General features: G+C 48.5%; 2 protein-coding genes across 2 annotated transcripts; one reads left to right on the top strand and one right to left on the bottom strand.

The window, feature by feature from the left end:
- Positions 1-1,315: 1,315 nt before the first annotated feature.
- On the bottom strand, positions 1,316-2,173 carry LOC135827547 (uncharacterized). Its single transcript, XM_065340051.1, has one exon. The coding sequence runs from the start codon at positions 2,171-2,173 to the stop codon at positions 1,316-1,318; it is 858 nt and encodes a 285-aa protein (XP_065196123.1).
- Positions 2,174-3,165: 992 nt separating this feature from the next.
- Positions 3,166-15,835, top strand: LOC135822345 (uncharacterized). The gene is made up of 4 exons (XM_065335091.1): positions 3,166-3,576; positions 4,262-4,366; positions 9,489-9,756; positions 10,400-15,835. Exons 2-4 carry the CDS (start codon positions 4,268-4,270, stop codon positions 14,275-14,277), a joined length of 4,245 nt encoding a protein of 1,414 aa, XP_065191163.1. The 5' UTR covers positions 3,166-3,576; positions 4,262-4,267; the 3' UTR covers positions 14,278-15,835.
- Positions 15,836-19,273: the final 3,438 nt, after the last annotated feature.

Genomic DNA, 19,273 nt, shown 5'->3' with positions numbered 1-19,273 from the left:
CATAGCCCTGGATCACTAATTATAAAAGTATTGGATACCTGGGCACACCGGGCCGTCATTGGATGCCTGGGCTATATTATGATTAGAGAAATATGGTACTGCACGTAAACCCTGGCGGATCATGCTCAACATATTGACATAATCTGCTCGAAAGCGAAACGCAGTGAAATAATTGGCAGAACCATACAAACAAAACGGGCAGGCACTTCCTTGAATTCTGCTCCATTTCCTTATCCACATACATGTACATGTACATGTACCGAACATGCATGAAACATAACAGAAATTTACCTGCCAATTTTTCTGCTGCAGCCATGGCATTATCCGCCAGGCCCAAGGGCTGTACTGCACATACGATTTATGCTTTTCCCAACATGCATGAAACAACTACACGTAGTAACTGTTAGTGTTAGTTGCAGCGGGTACATGTACAATCATGTTAATCATGAAAAGAGCAAAGACTGAATGATAGCCACAGCTTTGGGCACAGTGCAATGAAGCGAACAGCAATGCATCGATCAGGAAGAAAACATTTGAAACATAGGGTGGTTAGTTTTCCGGTGTGCTGATGCTTGAAGTCAGTGTCACTTGGGATTTTGTGGGCCACCAGAAAGTCGAACGGAGTCAGGTCATCCGGTGTTCTGGCAAGCACTAAACCGTGACCGGAAAACCGGAGTCGGGCTGTTGGGATTTACATGTACACTGTGCCAGAGAAGCCAAGCCAATCTCTGCACTTGTCTTGTGATAGAGGTGTTGGTTGTACAGCCAATATTCATGTAAGCAACCTGATCAAGAGATCACCGGGTTTGAGCAGCCAATTAGTCTGTAAATGAGCGAGGGCCAACCTGCGTTCGAAGAACGCGATAGGCCAGTACCATGGGTGGTCGATGCGTGGAAGCAACCTGCACTTGTGTAACATGATTATGAAAAGAGAAATGAAACAACAATTCAAGAAGACAGTTTTAACTTTTAAAACATTAGTAGAACACGACACCACCCGTCTTGTGAGACCGCCGCGCCAGTCATTGCAGTGTCACATGCAAAGCGCTACTTGCATGCATTCAAAACTGCAGCGAAGTACCACAAGGAAAGAAGGTCTGTGTAGCATATAACGACAGAATCAGCTAGGCCAAGAGCCTACACTCGAAAATTACTTGTCAGGAATGAGAGACTAGAGGCACAGCTAGTAAGAAAGCATCAGTTCTGATATGCATAGATGTCGATGGAGCAGGCATGGCGTGGACCAAGCAGTTAAGGTGTGAATGGAGCACTTGCTGGGTGGACAACGCAGCTAAATTAGCCTTGAATGGAGTAGTTATGGTGTAACTGTGATGTTGTAGATGTGTTCTCCTTTTGTGTTTATGTACGACGCCTGCATCTTAGTGTCGTCCACGTTGACCACCATGAAGCCAGCATCTTTCGACAGGAACTGCAGCTTCTCCACCATTTCACTGTCGCTTTCATAGACTTTGCCGAAACCGCCACCACCACTGATGAAATAGTCCATATTCTGCTGATTCAAATGCTCCAGATCATGCACATGTCCACAAAAGTACATCTGCACACCATGCTTTGAAAGCACATCTTGGACAAGATCCATACTCACTCCGCTGGAAGATTTGTAGAGCGTGTTTCCAGCATGAGAGACGATCGGGTGATGGCCAACAGCAATCTTCCATTTCGATTTAGAAGCTGCCAGCGTTCTGTCGAGCCAGGCAAGCTGAGCCTTGTAGTCCTGCTGAGCAAGCTGAGACTTCATCCATTCGTTCTCAGGATGATCAATGTAATCCTCGATGAAGACATTCGTGTCCAAGTGTACAAACGTAGCTGACTCCTCTGTGAGCTGGACCGTCCAGGTGTAATAGCGTGCAGGTATCACCCACCTTGGATCCAGTGCATTGTACAGTAACTGTGCTGTGGTGTTGCCCATATAGTCATGGTTACCCAAGACCGTCACGAACTTCACATCCTTCAGTGATTCATTGTACATGTTCTCAAAATACTGCTTCCATAGTGGGTCGGTCAGACTTGTTACACCACCCTGGCGCTGCCCAGATGGGGTCAATTCATCTTTGTAGAAATTATCACCAACGTTGACAACGAAGCTAGCCTGCTCAGCAGTCACCACCTCTTTCATTCGAGCCGCTGTGGCTCGCTGTTGGTCATTCCCCATTCCCCAGTCGCCCAGGACAATGAAGTTTGCAGGCAACGCCTGACACCCACTCCATGTCGAGGCAGCAGCTAAACAAAGGAAGGCTAACACCAGTCCTTGGCGAGGAGTCATTGTGCACCAAGCTAGATGTAACACAGACCTGGAAATTGAACTAGCAACACTGCATGCAGTCAGCAAACAACTACTTGTCTGTCGTTCCGACTTGGATCGGAAGAACCTCGCGATAGGCTTCTCTCACTTCGCCCCACTCTACGCTTACTACCCGATTGAATATCATGTGACCATGGTGACGTACTTATGATTATGTAGCTACCGCCAATCGGCTGGTGAAAGAAGGAGCGAAATGCCAGCGCTGATAGCCTACATTGTGTAGACTACCAACCAGGAAGTCGTCGGCTTTCACGGCGACTCCTGGGTAAATGGCGCGAACTCTGCATGCTGCATGTTGCGAACTCGTCTGGAGCTACAGCCGCATTACGGTTGCCGGATTGATACACCTCGCCACAATGTAGACTGTAGTCTACCATGGTCTACCACTAAAGATAAGTAATGATGTGCTACATGCGATGTCTGCAGCTGGCAGCCTGCGAGTTTTGAGAAACCACCTTGTCAAAGACTGCACGTGTCATTGCTATTCTGATCTTCAGATCTCCCTTCCTCTTTTCCAAATTTCCCCTACGTTTGACGGGTGCTGTGTGAGACTGTAGCGTTGTAGTCCCCTGTTAGAGTTCTTGTTGGTTTCGTGCTAGTAGAAGTACACTGTCTGTACGTAACAATAATTACGTGTAGTTCGATAATGTACTTTCACCTCCTTGGATACACAAGGATAATCTCGGACAGGACGCTGATTTGGGCTGTTGTTGACACATCTATGTCAGCGTGGGGGCGATGCGCGCGATACAGCAAGCCAACAACATTACGCACTTGGCCGAGTGTTGCTGTGTGTAATCAACCAGCGCTGTATACGCGAATCTAGTGGCCGGCGCTGTCCGGGATGAGAGCTGTTCCTCTCACAAGCTGGCGTTGAGTTATGTTGATGATCACTCACGATGAAAGTCGAAGGCGTTCGGATCAGGAAATAGAGCTCCTCGTCCATACAGAATGAAGATGGGTCGGGACGATCCGAGGAAAAGCTTCGCTGTCGGATTGAGACTCTGGCGTGACTCGTCGTGTGACTGTTCGTTCTAGATCTGTTCCCTGCTACGAGCACTATCGTTACTCGAAGTAGCCGCAGTGTTTGCTCTGGACTGGAAAACACGAAACTTGTCGTCAGGAAGTGTGGCACTCATCGCCACTGCTAGCGCTTAGCGGCTAGTTCACAAAGCGGAGAACGGTGCAAATTTAGAACCCGTGGACTGGCTGTGGAGGACGGAAGAATCGAGCTCGGCGGCTTGAAATAAAAGGTACGTGCGATAGACGAAAAATCAACTAGCAAGTGATTATTGAATATGAGAGATGTCGGGTTGTGTTTCGTTGAACATGAGACGCTCCAAACTTGATAAACTGCAGAAGGGAGAAACAAGACAGTGACTTCAATCTTCATCCAGGTTTCATCCAGGCTTCGACCACGCTGCAACCAGGCCCGGTCCACAGACTAGTGTTGGGAAAGGGCTTTGGCACTTTCCAGTACTCCAGTGCATTACATGTAGTTGTGTATGGACTATGGGGCAGCTCAAAGGTGTACTAGTTTTTTTGTTTCTGCTAAGAACACAGCCCTACCAAGAGGCCTGTGGAGACAAACACAAAACAGGACACAGGCGATGTAGCGGGACGACGTGCCGATGTGCAGGGAGCAACTCGGCCGACCAGAGGTCTCGGCGTTAGCGTTGCAACCTGGCATGGCATCAAAAAGTATGACCGCCAACTACCTACAGTACAAGTAGCTATTACTTCATCCGTCCTGTGTTTCAACATGTCAACAAACTGCTTTTGTCCACTATCTCCACCAATGTTGTGAAGCAGTTATCCTGTAGGGATTGAGCAGTGTATTCCTGTTTTTGGTTTTTATAGCAATCAATAATACTGATTGCCAATCATGTGACTGTCTTCAATCATGTGACTGTCTTCTGCATGTTTCTATGTGACCAGTGAGCTATGGCCAGCACCACTCCTCAGGACTGGCATGCTGACAGCTCCAGGGCCAGCTCCAGGGATAGGAGCAGACGTACTGACAACGAAGTGTACTTTTACAAGGTTAGATAAGCATTTCCCTCCAACTTTTCTACATACATGAATGTTGCTAACAATATAAAGCAAAGCCAGTGTTTGCCGGACCCTGTGCCAAGCAGAATCCTGTATTGTCTGGTCACATATTCATGCACCAAACTGCTGTGGATGGAACGTGCATTCCTGGATCGAGCAGAATTCCGTCACATCAGGGCAGCTTCTGCGGAACCAAGGGCGTCCGGTTGGGGCAGGTTTTACTGTATATTCAACTACTCCATTGTCGGTTTGTGTGCATGCATGCGTGCGTCCGCGCGTGTATGTGTAAGTGTGCATGCGAGTGTGTGTGCGTGTGTGTGTGTGTGCGTGTGTGTGTGTGTGTGTGTGTGTGTGTGTGTGTGTGTGTGTGTGTGTGCATGCAAGTGTGTGTGTATGTGTGTGTATGTGTGTATGTATGTGTGTGTGTGTGTGTGTGTGTGTGTGTGTGCGTGTGTGCGTGTGTATGTGCGCGCGTATGCCGCATAGTGAGCAGCTTTCTAAACGAGAGGTGCGGGCTCAATTTCCAACCATTATAGCTTCACACATCTTTCTTCTCTTTCTCTTTCCCTGGGTGATTCCCTTTTTGTAAACCTTTCTTCTTTCTGTGATAAAACGAGTACAGGATGAATGACGCTTGGAGCAGCCAACAAATGTAGAGACATGCAGGCACTTGAATAAACGAGGGGTTTCCACAGAGTTGATAGGAATCGTTGAGCCCAGATCATTAATTAGAATTGGACTGCGATGGTTGTCTGCTTCAGCTGAGAAAGTGCAAATGGTCTGTGTTCTCAGCCAGGCAGTTACGCAGTTACTTCATAAATAACAACAGTTATTGTATGCCGAAGTATGTGGTGTATGTGTGTGTGTGTGTGTGTGTGTGTGTGTGTGTGTGTGTGTGTGTGTGTTTGTGTGTGTGTGCAGTTAAAAAGAAAGAAAAAAAACAGATAAAGGATCAGGGATTCATTGTCAAAGAAAAAGCACTGTCTAAGCTGTGAAGTGTATACACATGGCTAAAATAACGGTGGTCATCTCACCAGCCTTGAAACTGACTGTTGAATGGTGCAATCCCAGCACACAAGTAAAGTTAGTTGCTATTGCTGGTGCTGTAGCATCGCTATCATTCCGAGCTTGTGGGAAATGGGATGATCATCAGATGTGTATAGTTCTTGCATCCCCAGGGTGTGATCATTTGTTACCATTCCATGTTCAGTAATGTATAGTGCAGCACAGACATCCATGGTGGAGCAGTGCACCATCACTCCAGTATAGTGCAGCACAGACATCCGTGGTGGAGCAGTACACCATCACTCCAGAATAGTGCAGCACAGACATCCATGGTGGAGCAGTACACCATCACTCCAGTATAGTGCAGCACAGACATCCATGGTGGAGCAGTACACCATCACTCCAGTATAGTGCAGCACAGACATCCATGGTGGAGCAGTACACCATCACTCCAGTATAGTGCAGCACAGACATCCATGGTGGAGCAGTACACCATCACTCCAGTATAGTGCAGCACAGACATCCATGGTGGAGCAGTACACCATCACTCCAGTATAGTGCAGCACAGACATCCATGGTGGAGCAGTACACCATCACTCCAGTATAGTGCAGCACAGACATCCATGGTGGATCAGTACACCATCACTCCAGTATAGTGCAGCACAGACATCCATGGTGGAGCAGTACACCATCACTCCAGTATAGTGCAGCACAGACATCCATGGTGGAGCAGTACACCATCACTCCAGTATAGTGCAGCACAGACATCCATGGTGGAGCAGTACACCATCACTCCAGTATAGTGCAGCACAGACATCCATGGTGGAGCAGTACACCATCACTCCAGTATAGTGCAGCACAGACATCCATGGTGGAGCAGTACACCATCACTCCAGTATAGTGCAGCACAGACATCCATGGTGGAGCAGTACACCATCACTCCAGTATAGTGCAGCACAGACATCCATGGTGGAGCAGTACACCATCACTCCAGTATAGTGCAGCACAGACATCCATGGTGGAGCAGTACACCATCACTCCAGTATAGTGCAGCACAGACATCCATGGTGGAGCAGTACACCATCACTCCAGTATAGTGCAGCACAGACATCCATGGTGGAGCAGTACACCATCACTCCAGTATAGTGCAGCACAGACATCCATGGTGGAGCAGTACACCATCACTCCAGTATAGTGCAGCACAGACATCCATGGTGGAGCAGTACACCATCACTCCAGTATAGTGCAGCACAGACATCCATGGTGGAGCAGTACACCATCACTCCAGTATAGTGCAGCACAGACATCCATGGTGGAGCAGTACACCATCACTCCAGTATAGTGCAGCACAGACATCCATGGTGGAGCAGTACACCATCACTCCAGTATAGTGCAGCACAGACATCCATGGTGGAGCAGTACACCATCACTCCAGTATAGTGCAGCACAGACATCCATGGTGGAGCAGTACACCATCACTCCAGTATAGTGCAGCACAGACATCCATGGTGGAGCAGTACACCATCACTCCAGTATAGTGCAGCACAGACATCCATGGTGGAGCAGTACACCATCACTCCAGTATAGTGCAGCACAGACATCCATGGTGGAGCAGTACACCATCACTCCAGTATAGTGCAGCACAGACATCCATGGTGGAGCAGTACACCATCACTCCAGTATAGTGCAGCACAGACATCCATGGTGGAGCAGTACACCATCACTCCAGTATAGTGCAGCACAGACATCCATGGTGGAGCAGTACACCATCACTCCAGTATAGTGCAGCACAGACATCCATGGTGGAGCAGTACACCATCACTCCAGTATAGTGCAGCACAGACATCCATGGTGGAGCAGTACACCATCACTCCAGTATAGTGCAGCACAGACATCCATGGTGGAGCAGTACACCATCACTCCAGTATAGTGCAGCACAGACATCCATGGTGGAGCAGTACACCATCACTCCAGTATAGTGCAGCACAGACATCCATGGTGGAGCAGTACACCATCACTCCAGTATAGTGCAGCACAGACATCCATGGTGGAGCAGTACACCATCACTCCAGTATAGTGCAGCACAGACATCCATGGTGGAGCAGTACACCATCACTCCAGTATAGTGCAGCACAGACATCCATGGTGGAGCAGTACACCATCACTCCAGTATAGTGCAGCACAGACATCCATGATGGAGCAGTACACCATCACTCCAGTATAGTGCAGCACAGACATCCATGGTGGAGCAGTACACCATCACTCCAGTATAGTGCAGCACAGACATCCATGGTGGAGCAGTACACCATCACTCCAGTATAGTGCAGCACAGACATCCATGGTGGAGCAGTACACCATCACTCCAGTATAGTGCAGCACAGACATCCATGGTGGAGCAGTACACCATCACTCCAGTATAGTGCAGCACAGACATCCATGGTGGAGCAGTACACCATCACTCCAGTATAGTGCAGCACAGACATCCATGGTGGAGCAGTACACCATCACTCCAGTATAGTGCAGCACAGACATCCATGGTGGAGCAGTACACCATCACTCCAGTATAGTGCAGCACAGACATCCATGGTGGAGCAGTACACCATCACTCCAGTATAGTGCAGCACAGACATCCATGGTGGAGCAGTACACCATCACTCCAGTATAGTGCAGCACAGACATCCATGGTGGAGCAGTACACCATCACTCCAGTATAGTGCAGCACAGACATCCATGGTGGAGCAGTACACCATCACTCCAGTATAGTGCAGCACAGACATCCATGGTGGAGCAGTACACCATCACTCCAGTATAGTGCAGCACAGACATCCATGGTGGAGCAGTACACCATCACTCCAGTATAGTGCAGCACAGACATCCATGGTGGAGCAGTACACCATCACTCCAGTATAGTGCAGCACAGACATCCATGGTGGAGCAGTACACCATCACTCCAGTATAGTGCAGCACAGACATCCATGGTGGAGCAGTACACCATCACTCCAGTATAGTGCAGCACAGACATCCATGGTGGAGCAGTACACCATCACTCCAGTATAGTGCAGCACAGACATCCATGATGGAGCAGTACACCATCACTCCAGTATAGTGCAGCACAGACATCCATGGTGGAGCAGTACACCATCACTCCAGTATAGTGCAGCACAGACATCCATGGTGGAGCAGTACACCATCACTCCAGTATAGTGCAGCACAGACATCCATGGTGGAGCAGTACACCATCACTCCAGTATAGTGCAGCACAGACATCCATGGTGGAGCAGTACACCATCACTCCAGTATAGTGCAGCACAGACATCCATGGTGGAGCAGTACACCATCACTCCAGTATAGTGCAGCACAGACATCCATGGTGGAGCAGTACACCATCACTCCAGTATAGTGCAGCACAGACATCCATGGTGGAGCAGTACACCATCACTCCAGTATAGTGCAGCACAGACATCCATGGTGGAGCAGTACACCATCACTCCAGTATAGTGCAGCACAGACATCCATGGTGGAGCAGTACACCATCACTCCAGTATAGTGCAGCACAGACATCCATGGTGGAGCAGTACACCATCACTCCAGTATAGTGCAGCACAGGCATCCATGGTGGAGCAGTACACCATCACTCCAGTATAGTGCAGCACAGACATCCATGGTGGAGCAGTACACCATCACTCCAGTATAGTGCAGCACAGACATCCATGGTGGAGCAGTACACCATCACTCCAGTATAGTGCAGCACAGACATCCATGGTGGAGCAGTACACCATCACTCCAGTATAGTGCAGCACAGACATCCATGGTGGAGCAGTACACCATCACTCCAGTATAGTGCAGCACAGACATCCATGGTGGAGCAGTACACCATCACTCCAGTATAGTGCAGCACAGACATCCATGGTGGAGCAGTACACCATCACTCCATGTCCATATTGTACTAGACTTTGCACTACAGCAGAACTGATGCAGAGTGCCATAACATCCAGTACAGTACATGTAGATGATAATGTTTGAAAGTGTACAATGATCTTACCCACTATTTCCTCCTCTGTCTACTCTACTGTGACTTCCCCTTCTGATGCCCATTGGGCTCTGGTAGGTCGTCGATGGATATCTCCCTGGGCTGTCCAAGGCGATGGATTTTGATCTTCTCAACCGCCTGGCACGTGAGGATAGCACTATTGCTCCGGATGAGTGGTGGCATCTTAAAGAATTCCGTGAGGAGAGCGTACCTGCCAAGAATCTCAAGCTGCTCTCCGCTCTAGCACAGCATGGCAAGCATGGTGTGGCCAAACTAGTAGCACTACTGGAGTATCAAGGAACCGAGCAATGCCTCCATCTAGCACAGCAGCTCCTCAAGAAATCAGGTAGGCATCAGGTTGCCATGTGGTACTATCAAAGAAATGTATTGCTAAGTACATGGAATTGAATCTAGAAATCGATTCCAAGAGAGTGAACACTATGTGCTGGTTGGAGGGGGGGGGGGGGTGAGGCATGTAGATTTGACCTACCACAATGTGTTTGTGCTGCGTCGAATCTACATGCTTCAACTCCCCGCAAGCACATCGCTTTAGCACTGAACTTCTGTCTCCTTGATATACGCTATTGTTTGAGTGTGTCTCCTTGATATACATGTATGCAACTACTAGAAAGGCTGTGAGCCATTTTACACACCTATTAAGTTGAGGGAATGGAAAAGGGAAAAGTCTGAAGAAAAAATTGACTGTCACCATCAGGAATCGAACCAGGGACCTTCACTTGAGGTCAGCAATGCACTAACTACTGAACTATAGTGTAGCCGTCATCCAACCTATTATTATGTTGTGCTTCGTATGGATAAATTAGAATGTCCAGAATTTCCTGGGAAATCAAGGTATGAAGTGTCAGGCCTAGTTCCATCCTGTATCCAATGTATCAGGATTTAACCGTGGGGTATCCATCACCTTAGCTACATGTAGGTAAATGTCTAAGATGGTGTTTGCTTGTCTTGCTGTGACTATGTTCCATTAGGACTCGCACACCGCACTTTGATTCCACTGTCCTGGATAGCATCGTCTCGCTCCAGGCAAGCAACAACCCTTCCTCAGTCCAGGCTGGCTGATGACAACATTAGAGTACACAGCAACCCGGCGGCGTGGAGCTTCTTGATTGCAACTCTGCGCTGTGATCAGCCTACCACTGGGAAAAGCCATGCCCATCCAAAAGGGAGCCCTTCTGAACATGCCACTGATGGCGTGGAGGTGGAAGAGTTGGATGTCTTTGATGAAGATGCTGTTGGTACTGAAGAACCATCATATCCATCAGGTACAAGCAGTCGGCGTAGCTACCCTGCACATAGCAATCCTACACAAGGTATCAGTGGCCACTCTCAGCCTCGGGACAAGATTGGTGACAGATCAACAGCTGCTGCAGCAGCAGCGGCCACGGCAGCAGCAGCAGCAGCTCTGACCTCAGCCGTAGCATCCACATCGTCTGCTTTGATTCAGAGTCAGCGTGGTGCACCTACCGTACACTCCACAGCGGATTTACAAAAGGCAACAGCTGAAAATCAGCCATCAAGCACTACTAGCAAAGCGTCAACAAGTAAACCCAAGCAACATGTAACAGGACCAAGCAGCCAGGCACATGCAATGGCTAACAGCGTCAGCAACAAACATGCAGTGGCAGCAGCTGAACACCGCGAGTTACTGCACACTTCTCTTGCTGGCTTGAACGATTCTGTTCGAACATTTACAGGAGCACTCACAGACAATTCCACTGATGAGCAAACCAGTGACACCGAAGCGTCGGCAAAGAAAGTGGTCAAGGAAAGCGTACAAAAAGCAGACTTCTTGACGATCCTAGATACCTTGTTTCCCGATAGACACACCTCTGCTGCTACTGATATCCCTACTGGCGATTCCTTTGGCACAGACCATAATGATGGCCCCAACAAACCACTGTCGGATTTATCCGTCCGACATGATGGGACGTGGAAGACACGCATCAAGTCGTTTGCTGTGTTAGGCAGTGAACACCTGATGGAGACATTTCTGGCCCATCACCAGCTGCTGGATGAGTTGTCGCTACGTCGCCTGATGCAGCCGTCATGCAGCACTCTGTATGCACTGCTTGATTGGCAGGACAAGTCAGTGATTTACCTTGTCCATCTGAACAGGCTTGACAACGCCCTGCTGCAGTTGCATCTTGTCTACCAGGCCTATCAGGCCACTCATACTATGCTGGTGCTACTGGAGAGAGCGGACTTCCCAACGTACTGGTTACCCAGTCATCTCGCGCAGGCACCGGTAAAACTGACAAAGTCTAGCCTGATCATGACCCGTGCCTCAGGACGTCGTCCGGCTGATCAACAGGATGTGCCGCTACCAAGCTGGGCAAGCTGGGCATTTGGTGTACTGCAGATGACGTTCAGGGAGTTCTTCTGTTCATTCAAGCTGAACAACACAATGATACCTCCCACGCTAAACCTGCATGTGGCGGTCAATGATCCTGACGACGACTTCTGCAGAAAAACAAAGTGCGCACTTGGTACGAAGAAGAGTATTACCCTCGAGAATTGTCTGAATAGCTTCTTCACTCCTGAGCCGAATCCAGACAAGCGAGACTCAACTGCAGTCCTGCACAACCAGAATCCTTACCAAGAGTATCCTCAACCTCCACAGAAACTGGGCTGGAAAAGGAAGAGCACAGGCAGAGGCGGTGCAGCAAGATGTCCGGTTGTAGAAGACCAGCGCATCACCACCTCCTCCATCTTTACTCTGGACCCGATAGATGCGTTCCTCGGTGAGCAGGATGGACAGGATGTGTTTCTTAACGAGTATGCCACAAACTTGATTGGTGTGACATGCATCACAATGATGGAAAGCAGTCACACCAAGAAACAACGTGGCTATGGGCATCGGCGAGAACAACGCACACGCCGCAAGCATCTACAGACTGGCGACATCACCATGAAGATGGAGTTCCCGGTTGAACCTGACCCGGCGACACGTAAAGCAAGTGCATCGGCAACACCTGGCAGCATGCAGCATTCATTACCTGAAGCTAGCAGCACCGCACCAAGATTGCACCGATCTTCAAGTGTTACTGGCACAGATCAAGTTGCGGACCTCCCAAAGACTCCCGTCACGCCAACGGGCAGCAAAGAGGGTACTGGCCTGGCCAGCTCCGCGTCAGGAAAAGGGGCGACTCCCACACGCTCCCAAAGCATCACTGAACGCACAGGTGCAACGGGCACGAAACGGCCAAAAAAGCTCTTGCCTGGGCCAGCTCTGAATACTTGTCTGGAGCAGGGAATTATTGAAAAGCCAGAGGATGAAGAGGCTGAAGGAAGTGAGCAGATGCCAATGCTCAGCATCTATTCATCAGATCCCATTCAGCAAGGAGAATACCTAAAGACATGGCAGACCGGCAGCCAGCCTACTCTATTCGAGCAGTACAGAAGAATTGACCAAGCAAACCCACTCAGCCATGTGCTGCTCTCGTGGAAGAAGCCCGTTCGCGTTATCTGCTGCATGGCTGACGATGAGACTGAAAGCTACCGAATCCTTAATCGGACATTTGGAACAGCCATATCGCCCAGCATGCTATACCGCTCCACAGATGATGGGGCGAGTCGTCTTGTTGTCTGCGTCAAGACACTGCCCAACTGCTTGTATGTGATCCTGTGCTTCCATGGTGTCAACCTAAAAGAGGCGTATACCGAATGGAAACCTGCGTATGAACCGCTCCTTCTCGCCGCCGTTGGCCTGAGCAATCTGTTTGTGCTTGTGTCGGCAGAAATGGATCAAATGCTGTGTGCTTTCACTAGTGTGTTGCATGCTGCAATGCAAGGGTTGCGTGGCGATGCAGCCGGTGCTGATGGTGATGGTGATGGCCAGCATCATTGCCCAAACCTGAAGCAGCTTGACGAGCCACTCTTCAGCGGCAAGCTTCTTCTCATCAATGCATCCAGTGGCGAGGCTGACGCCACTCCTGCGCGTGGAGTCAGTGAGACTAGTGGGCTGAGGCAGTCGGACACAGTTACGGTGGAAGGCGTAGTACGCGCATCATTCAGTCAGCTTGCATATCTGTTGCCTGAGACCAAAGCAGGTGGAGCTCAGGTATTTCAGCGGCTCAATCTCATTGCTGAGGAAATTGCCTGCAATCTGAGGACTGGTCAAGTTGGTTTCTATTCGACAGGCTGCTGTTTCCTTGAACTCCAACAGCTGTTCCTCTCTGCCATTGCTGCTGGACAGTATGATGATGTTCATGTCCACACCATGATTGGCCATCAAACAGCAGCGTTGTGCGAGCAGATAAAGACAGTTCTCTCGGACCACTCCAGCTCCACAGGTACACCAGCAGTACAGCCGCTCTACATCAATATCAACAAGCAGCGCACCATGCTGACATGCCCGGAAGAGTCTAGTCTCCTCAGCCAGTATCCTAATATTCCCCTGGCTCCCGTGCAAGATGCACGGCACGATGAAGATCAGCGACAACTACTGCACGAGTTGGCCATGGCTGTGGTACATACGCATGGCTGTATTCAGCGCTGTCGGATACTCAAACGGCACCTGAAGAACGGCGTGCTCAGCATTCTCCGTCAAATGCTACAAACCAAGTGCAGGGCTGTGAAGAGTGTTGTGTTGCATCATCTTCAGGAGTGTCACCATCCTCAGCGTCTGGAGCAAGTGTGCCGCCGAGAAATGGAGGCGTTCCTGTCAGCATGGAAGCTGTGCGATGGACACTGTCGCTGCACACATCCTTGCCTCAAACCTGCAAAACATGATGGCCCGTGTGACTGCTACTCCGAGGAGAGACTGAGCCAACGAGAAGAGGACTTTGGGCAATGTACACTGGGCTGTGAGCAGTGTAGCTTTTGTCGTTGGTATTTCATCCAGTGAGTCCTACTCAGTGGCCAGTCACACCTCTCCATGAGCCATGAGCACTGCAGGGTGAGCCATGAGCACTGCATGGGTGAGCCATGGCCAATCAATACTCTCAATGCCCGGTGCTGAAGGTGTGCTGTGGCGGTCACTCCATTCCATGCGCAATCCATGGCTCCAGGACTAGTCAGCTTCCGGTGTGTCTTCACAAGCACGGATCACGTCCAGGATGTTTGCTCGACATCACCTGTGAGTGTGTGTGTGTGTGTGTGTGTGTGTGTGTGTGTGTGTGTGTGTGTGTGTGTGTGTGTGTGTGTGTGTGTGTGTGTGTGTGTGTGTGCACTTTGTGCACTGGTTGGTGGGTGGTGCCACATGTTCATTCACTGGGCCACGCTTAGCATATCTGCAAAGAGTTATTATTATTTTAGGTGCAAGTTAGATTCCGTAGACGTCAGTTTTTTATCCCATGTTGGCAATGCCAATTCAAAATTTACGATAGAAACATTTGGATTCTGTTATGAACTGCTATGTTAGGTGCCGTATGACTCTTGTTTCACTATGTATGTTGCTATGCATGCAGTGTACATGCTCACCCATGCACGCGCCTCCGGTTGGTGTGTACACCGCACATGTCGTGCATGTGTCTAGCCACGCACAGTTCACTTCTTGCTTTAGGCCCAATTAGGGCTAGCCGCTGTCTAACTGTGCATCCGCTGTCTAACTGTGCATCCGCTGTCTAACTGTGCATCCGCTGTCTAACTGTGCATCCGCTGTCTAATTAGGGCTAGCCGCTGTCTAACTGTGCTGCCGCTGTCTAACTGTGCATCCGCTGTCTGGTCACAGTGACCTTGCTTGGCTGTGTCATGTCGCCGGAAGGGTACGACTGGTCCGCGGTCTGAATGACCAACCGTGTTGCATGAATGGTTTGATTCGGTGTAGCTTTACTGCTACATGATTGCATTCATGTTGCATGACAATGGGACTATTTAATGATGCGTACCTTCCATTGTCTTTGCTGCCTTTCAGTTTCTTAGTTTGTCAGCTAACGCTGTAGCTGGACTTCTTTCTTATATTGCACGCCCGTCTTTCTGTAGTTCAGTTGATCTTTAGTTCAGTGTACTTCAGTCTGGTTCTATGTCTTTCCCAACTCACTTGTAAATATAACTCGTTTCCTAATCCGAAGTGTTGCGTTAGTGCTGGGTGGTCGAACGTGGGTTCCACAACAATTCTGGCCCATTTTTTGTTTCACTTTTACTGCAACTGCTGTGCCTGGCGAGGTGCTCAATCCTGGTGTCTTTACATGGTTCAGGGCAGCAGAAAGAACACATCCGAACGGCCTTATTGCAAGCATTTCTCTTTCTCTCTCCTTCTCGGCTTGCTGCATCTATATTTTCAGCATGTTTAAATTCAACATGTAGCTAGTATTCTAGTTCTATGTACCTATTCTAGTTATCAGTTGTCTGATGATTGCCTATGCCTATGCCTATGCCTATGCCTATGCCTATGCCTATGCCTATGCCTATGCCTATGGGCCGCATGAAGCTATTAGTAACAAGGGAATGATGCGTGGCCATGACTCTAGCTCTGTGACTTGTGTGTAGCTATTCTAGTTAAAAAGTTGTGCCTTAATAAGTCGGCAATACAGGCACTGGAAAACACAAATAATTTCCATAGTGAGTTATCACACAGTATGAAACTGCATCTGAGGTTGCTACTTATACCATTGCTGGTTGAGATTCAACGTGAACCGGCGTGTTTCTGTGCAACAGAGAGAGAGAGAGAGAGAGAGAGAGAGAGAGAGAGAGAGAGAGAGAGAGAGAGAGAGAGAGAGAGAGAGAGAGAGAGAGAGAGAGAGAGAGAGAGAGAGAGAGAGAGAAATAGAGAGTGCGTGCGTGTGTGTGGTGGTGGTGTGTGTGTGTGTGTGTGTGTGTGTGTGTGTGTGTGTCGTGTGTGCGAGCCGTGTGTGTGTGCGTGTATGTGTGCGTGCGTGTGTGCGTGTATGTGTTTCTCCTATCGATGTCCTAACACACCTTGACGATGATCAGGATTAGAGATTAAGAAATTGTCGAAACTAAGGAGAGTTCATTATGGGTAATTGAGATTTCTGAAACTTTGAAAATTCATGGTCATGACTCATGTACTAGAAGGAGCAGTGGCATGACCATTATTATTACATGTATACAGTACAGTACACGCATCGCTCTTTTACTTTTTATAAGGTTGTAGGTGGGACCCCCCCCCCGGCCCCCGCCACCGGTACGGTCCAGGATCCCCATAGCATTTTTTTGTAGTGATTGCTGCATAATTATCGTAAAATTCAGTTAACAAGCCCGGGGCGTATACTTTGCAGCAGGGAGTCGTCAAAATGGTATTTGACGACTCCCTGCTTTGCAGAGTGTCAAAAACCGGGCGTATATTTGGGCATGGGCTTATTTTAGGGCATGGGCGTTATTTCGGACGCAATCTGCAGAAGATCAATCTATCAGCAGCCCACTAGTTTCAGTGAACCACCATTCACACAGAGCGCGGTACATGTACATGTACATGTACATCAAACCACGGCTGGAATTAATAATTATTATTTGGTCGTATTAAACCAAGAATGTAGCGATAAATAAATTACAGATTTGATAGGTAAACCACTTGCTATGCATGGTAACAAGAGTCCATAACCCCCGGGGGGTTATGGACTCTTGATGGTAAGTACAAGGCACAACCGGTACCGGCAAAGGCGGCATGGCTGAAAACGTACGCAAACGCACGCTGGTCATTTTGAGTCCACTTCACGCCCTGGGCTTATTTCGGGCATGGGCGCTAAAACGGACTTGAAGTGTAGATCTACACCGCCTAAAACTGGGCTTATTATCGGACATGGGCGTTATTTAGCGTGGGCTACGGAATTTTACGGTATGCATACTGGAATGAAGTTGGTTGCTCCAACGAGGAGCACACGCTTCTTGCCGAACTTGACACTTGACTGACTCACGACTGCCATCCGGAGCACACCAGGAGCACGTCGCACCTTCCGCTCGGCAAACCTGAAAGAAAGCACCACTCCCTGCTCAATACACAGTGTTTCGGGGAATTCACCCCTCATCAGTTGAGCTTGAGTAGGCTGAGGAAGATTGTGCCTGAAAAGCACCACTTATATACTGCTCTCCAGGCCAAACCATCACCAGGGATACAAACTTACAGAGATGCATACTGGAATTGAAACAAATCCTTTGCGACAAGTAATAATTTAAACAATCGACGAGGAGACAATAGTCGTAAAATGGCAATAAAATTAATAAGATAAATTGTGCACTCATCAAACAATGCCTGGAGTTCGGTGTACTGATGACAGTCACAAGAAAACGTTATGGAACTTGACTTTCTTCATTTTTGCTGTTGTTATGAGTGCACAATTTATCTTATTTATTGCCATTTTACAAGTAATAATAATAATTATTATTACCGGTATGTAGTTTACCACACTTGATTATTTCTGGACGAAGGCGAAAGTGCTATTTGTCAACTCGTTTACCCTTTTAGGAAGAAGAACTCCACCGGCAGTCCACCGGCTCCGGCAATACCGATACGATGTAACTGTAATTGTGCTTAAAGTCTTTGCTTGTCGGAATTCGCCGGCTCCTCCGAGTAGCCGCGAGTGCTACTCGTAACGTTACAATAGATACAGGACTGGTGACGTGTACTTACCTGGTCGCTGCTCACAAGGACGCCGACATTTGGAAGTTGGATTGAGCCATCTCTCCAAGTTTCCTACTGGTGCGCGTGAGTGCCACATACATAGTATACTCCGAGGCTCTTCCAGCGAAATAGCAGCAATTCCTGAATACTAGCAGTAAATGTTTACACCGTCATCGTCATCATAAGCCTCTTGCACGGGCAACATCATTGATGCATGAAAGTGCAAAAGAAGAAATTGTCGCAACCCATAATTAATACCAATCAGGACACAAAGTTCAGGTAAAGCAAAGTTTAGTAGAAACACAAAGTGAAAATAGAGCAGCAAAGTGCAACTGCTGTTCAATCATCGGCCAGCAGCACCAAGCCAACACAGCTCTACCAGTCTCTTGCCCAACTCAATCTTGGCATAATGTAGACGTGCAACCACGAAAATCATCGTCATCGTCGCCGTCACCACCATCGTCATGATCATCGATGGTAGCGATGTGGTGGTATGGATTAACTGAGCCGTGTCCGGACATACTGAGTGAAAGAATATATCGATGCTAGAGAAAAGCATAACCGGAGTTATGATTGCTTCACTAAAGGTGAGCCGGGACTGGTTCAGTGATTGCCTCCTTTGACTAGATTGGGCCGAGGAAAAGCGTTGAGCAACATTGCTGATGGCAGCATGCTCCCCCTTCAAGCCACAGGACATCACCACAATCAAAGATCAAGGACCATCTGAGGGTAAGAAGCTCTGCATGCAACATTAGGATTCATAGTTCTGGTCAGTGATGTATGCTGCCAAGAAAAATGCATTGCAATGGTAGAGTACACAGCACAGTGTTTGTAGCACAGGTAGTTCATGAGGGTGAACTTTACTCGCCAGTAAATTGAATGTGGAGTAAGTCTATAATCGATGTAGTCAAACGCGTACGAGATGATAGTTATCTTTCCCGCATGCTTGCCTCTACCGGCTCTAGCTTGCGATGGCACGTACCCGGCTCCAGGTATGGTGGTAACAGTCAACTCTTTCTTCAGACTTTTTTCATTTATTTCATTTTATTTTATTGATTTTCCGAAGGCAAATAGATGCCTAGCTATCACGGGAATCTCAAGGGTGAAAATGCATGTACCGTATTCTCTCTAATAAAAGCCCAGGTCTCCAATAATAGCCCAGTCACTCCAGTAATGACCCGGGGTGAGGGTGGTTTCAACTTTGAAATAATAAGACCACAGTCTTTAATAGTAGCGCGGGTCACAATTGGAGTATGCAACAAGTATATTGACTGCATATAAAACAGCAGTACAACATGCCAAGAACATATTTGTAAGGAGGTTG

The sequence above is a fragment of the Sycon ciliatum genome, chromosome 1 (genome assembly GCF_964019385.1).
Source record: "Sycon ciliatum chromosome 1, ocSycCili1.1, whole genome shotgun sequence".
Taxonomy (NCBI): domain Eukaryota; kingdom Metazoa; phylum Porifera; class Calcarea; order Leucosolenida; family Sycettidae; genus Sycon; species Sycon ciliatum.
Note: the sequence above shows the minus strand (reverse complement) of the source record. Positions and strands in the feature narration are given on the sequence as shown.